A 4,504-nucleotide genomic window follows, 5' to 3' on the forward strand; every position below is an offset into this window, starting at 1 on the left:
ATGGAAAAAAAAGAAAATAAACTTATACCAACAATATATGGTTTTGAGGCAAATTATATTAAACTAACTTCTTATGATAATCAACATTATTTTATTAAACGCGATATAGCTGAACAAAGTAATACAATAAAACAAATATTATCATCAGCCCATAGTTGTACATCCAATGATAAACTTGAAATTCGATTAACAGATATTGATAGCAAAACCCTCGGAGTTATATGTAGATATTTAACGTATAAAATGGTTTATGATCATACAACATCTTCATCTGTACCAGATTTTGAATTTTCTGATGATTTACGATTTAATGTATTACATGCTGCTAACTTTCTTGACATTTGAAAATAACATTTTACAAATTTACACTTCAAATATTGTTTTTTTATTATTAACTATTACTTGAATGTCAAAGTATTTTCAAGAAAATCATAGACAAAATGAAATCTTATTTATTTATCATAAGAAACACTAAATTTAATTTTTTTTTTCTAAAAAAAAATAATAATTATATTTTAATTGTTTGCTAACTTTAAATTATAAATATTAATAATTTTATAGAAATTTCATATAAATAAAAAGTAAAAATTTAAAGAAATATAATTTGTATAAAAAAAAATATTGTTATTTAAAATTTATTGAAATTAAAATTATAAAAATTAAAAAGAAAATATTTAAAAAAAAAAGAGTGTACTAGTGACAACAAATTTAATTATGATTATTTGTGATATTAAATAAATTTGTAACAAATTATTCTGAAATACCTTTTCCTAGAATACCAATTTTCACACATTCAAGCAAAAAATTTTCTTTATCTTCCTCCTTAATATATAATGCCATTCCTATAAAATAATTTTTTAGAATATAAAAGTTTTTCTTTTATATTTATAAATAAAAAATATAATATTTGGAAAATAATTTTTTTTTTACGTGCCTTTGGAAACGTTTATATTTTATTTATTTTTATACTTCTCAAAGTATGACTAACTTACCAATTATTATTATTGACTCATTTTTATTAAGAATTGATACTACATTTTTTAGAAGATCACGATAAGATGGTGTAGGTGATGTTTTGTATTCTTTCAAAAATTGCAGTATACTTTTTCTTTTTAAAGGATCTATATTATTTAACTAAAAATAAAAATTTTAACTATAAAAATGATAAATTATTAACATACCGCTTCTTTAAATTTATCCATAGAAGGTATTGCTTCCAATAAATTATTAACTTCACAAATTTTTGTCTTATTTTTATTTTGAAAATTTTCCTCTAATTTAACAACATTATCATTTTTCTAAAGTAAAAGAGTAATACATCATCATATATATTTATTTGTAAATTTTATATATTTATTATTTAAAAAAAAGAGAGTTTATTTTTAAAAAATAACATAGAATTTATTGAAATAACATTGCCTAATCATTTATAAAAATTTAAAAAAAAAAAGAGCCATATAAAAATATTTTGTAATAGGCTATTCCATTAAATATGCATAAAATAGAATAATATAGAAATTAAATATTAGTTTCTTTATAAAAACATTTATAAAAAAAAAAAACAAACATTTAAACTTATTTAACTATCAAATTATATATATATATAAAAAAAATTACTTCCTATATCTAATAAATAAAAAGTGCTTATAAAATTAACAAATTTTATGGCTGATGGTAATTGATATAACTATTAGCTGGCCACCTTTTAATAATGTAATATAAAACTTTATTCATATTATTAGTATTATTTATTTCATTAAATCTAAAAGTAACAATAAACTTTAAAATTGTTCACATATACTATTATTTTTTCACATAAATCACATCTTGCAATCTGCCAATAATAATGCGGCAAAAATAAGTTATAAAGATTTATAATATAATAAGTAAATACACATTTATATACAATGGTTCTAATTTTTCAATAAATTATTTTAAACAATTAACTATTTACCATAATACATATTATATATATAAACAATTATTTAAAAATATATACTAATAGTTATTTATTATTTACAGTAAAGATATAATATATATTTATATACTTTAATTAACATTGTAATATACTATTAAATAAATAATATTTTCTAATAAAAAAAAATATACCCTAGATGTAAATTATATTTATTGAAAAATATTTATATTAGTTACTCACATTAAGAAAGATAATATACTTTAGTTTTGTTCTCGAATTCATTGATATAATTTGATAATAAATATTTTTAATGATAGATTTTTTTTTTCTTTTACTATGATTAAGTACTTAATCTTAGTTATAAATACATAATATAAGAATATTAATTCAAGTATAAAAATACTTTGTATTAACAAAAAAAAAATTTATAGCTCATTTTATAAAAAGAACTAAAAGTAATTTTATTAAGTATATATATTTTAAATTCAAAATTAATAAGAAAATATATTTCGCCCTTAATAATAAATTTTTACTTGAAATATCTAAGCATATATATATATATATTTAGACATCGTATTCTCTTTATTTTATATAACATAATAGTTAGTAAAATTTATCGTAAGAGTTTTAAAGATTTACTTAAAGTTATATAAAAATCATACTAATCTTTAAAGATAATTTCACAATAAATAATGTTTATTTTAAAAGAAAATATTGTCATATTAACTTCTATTATTTATTTTCATTTTCTTTTTATAAAAATTTTTAACATTATTAATAAAAAATTTGTTGTAAGGAAAATTATAAAAAAAACATTTAATAAAAGGTTTTTTTTTTAAATATTTGTAAATAAGATATGAAATAATTATTAGCTATGCCAGATGGTTAAAACATTTACTTTTTTAATAATAAATTATTAGAAATTAAAATTTCTAGTTATTTAATTGTAGATTTTTATTTAAAAAAATTATTTTTTTGTTTTCTATTGAATAAAATTATAATTATTTTATTACAATTTATTTCAATTTTAATTGTACATATTGTTTACACATTTAATAAACGGTAGGATAAGCTAAAATGAAGACCTAAAAAAGCAGGTGTTGTGTGATAAAATATAAAAGAATAAAATAATTACTAAAAAGACATCGACTTTAATTAACTACTTTAAAATATACTTTATAGTATAAATAATGTTGTAAATTTAAAAGCTTTTGACTTTAAGATATCCTTTTTTTATTCCTAAATTGTACTAAAAGCAAGTAAATTTTACTTCTAATAACATTCAAATTGCCATAACTAAATAATAATTTTTTATTCTTTAGAAACTAATTCATTTTTATAAAAACATAAATAATTTCCTCACTCACTATTTTATTTATAATTTAATGGAAGTTACTTTTAAAAAAAACTGACTATCTCAATTTATCTTAATTTAAAAAAATAAAATGAAGTACATTTTTTATTTTTGTAATAAAATAGTAAGGAAAAATTATTGTTTTTTTATATTACTTAAAATTATTAAATATTCAATTATAAAAATTAGATTTAGTTTTTATTAAATATATTTCTATTTATTTTTTTACTGTAAAGAAAAAAAACTTGTCACAAATATTAATTTTTTTTATTTGCAAAAACTTCTCCTTACTACATTTTTTTTTTAAAATTATTTTTTACAAAAAGATATTTCTTTTCATTTAAATATTTATTATATTTCAAATTAATATTGATTATCAAAAAATTATTAAGCAATAATATATTAAATAGTATCCATAAGAAGTTTATTTTGATTATCTAATATAATGTTACATACATTTTTATAATATCTTTGAAATTTAATATTTTTCCAAATATACTTAAAATTTATAAGCTACTTTTTTTTGTATTAAAGTTGTAATAAGTTTGCATTACAAAATAAAAATCATAGGTATAAAATTTTGCCATTAATCTTCTAAAGTAAATATATATCATGATGAAAAATTGTTTATTTATAAACGTGAAAACAATAACATCAATTTCTAAACCATCTACAAATACACCATTTTTTTACTCAAATCCCCAATTGATATTTTTTTTTTCTTATCTAAATTTGTTTTTCTATTAAAAATAATTTTTAGAAACAAATCCATTATAAATTTCTAAAAAAGAACCGTCTTAGGAATAAAAAAAACATTTTAAACATTATTTACACTTTATACTTCAAAAGAAAAAACCATGAATTTTATTACTATTTAAAAATAAAAAGTAAGCTATTCATAGGAGTCAAAAAAAATTTTTTTTTCTTTTTATTTCTAAACAAAAAATATGATTTGGGTAAATCTATTTATTTTTTTCCTATCAATATTTATCTTTATATTTAATCTTTTACTATTAATTGCTATTGGTATATCTTCAAGACTACATTCATTGTCAAATTTATTGTCATGTAATTTATGGTTGGCAAATACTATAATTTCTGTTATATCAATTTTTCAATCATTATCAAATCCCTATGAAGGAATAACATTTTTACTTAAGAAAAATTTAAATAATAATACAGGAAAAAATTTTACTTCAATTAATATACGGGAAAATGAATATTTTGAAAAT

The 4,504-nt window shown here is 16.9% G+C and overlaps 2 protein-coding genes across 2 annotated transcripts; one reads left to right on the plus strand and one right to left on the minus strand.

Moving 5' to 3' along the window:
- On the plus strand, positions 1-345 carry SRAE_1000200900 (Transcription elongation factor B polypeptide 1; the record flags this gene model as incomplete). Its single annotated transcript, XM_024649035.1, has 1 exon — positions 1-345. One exon carries the CDS (start codon positions 1-3, stop codon positions 343-345), a length of 345 nt encoding a protein of 114 aa, XP_024502952.1.
- A 405-nt stretch (positions 346-750) lies between these two features.
- SRAE_1000201000 (Hypothetical protein) lies at positions 751-1,202 on the minus strand (the record flags this gene model as incomplete). Its single annotated transcript, XM_024649036.1, has 3 exons — positions 751-842; positions 993-1,134; positions 1,182-1,202. 3 exons carry the CDS (start codon positions 1,200-1,202, stop codon positions 751-753), a joined length of 255 nt encoding a protein of 84 aa, XP_024502953.1.
- Positions 1,203-4,504: the final 3,302 nt, after the last annotated feature.

This window comes from Strongyloides ratti, assembly GCF_001040885.1.
Source record: "Strongyloides ratti genome assembly S_ratti_ED321, chromosome : 1".
In the NCBI taxonomy this organism is placed as follows: Eukaryota; Metazoa; Nematoda; class Chromadorea; order Rhabditida; family Strongyloididae; genus Strongyloides; species Strongyloides ratti.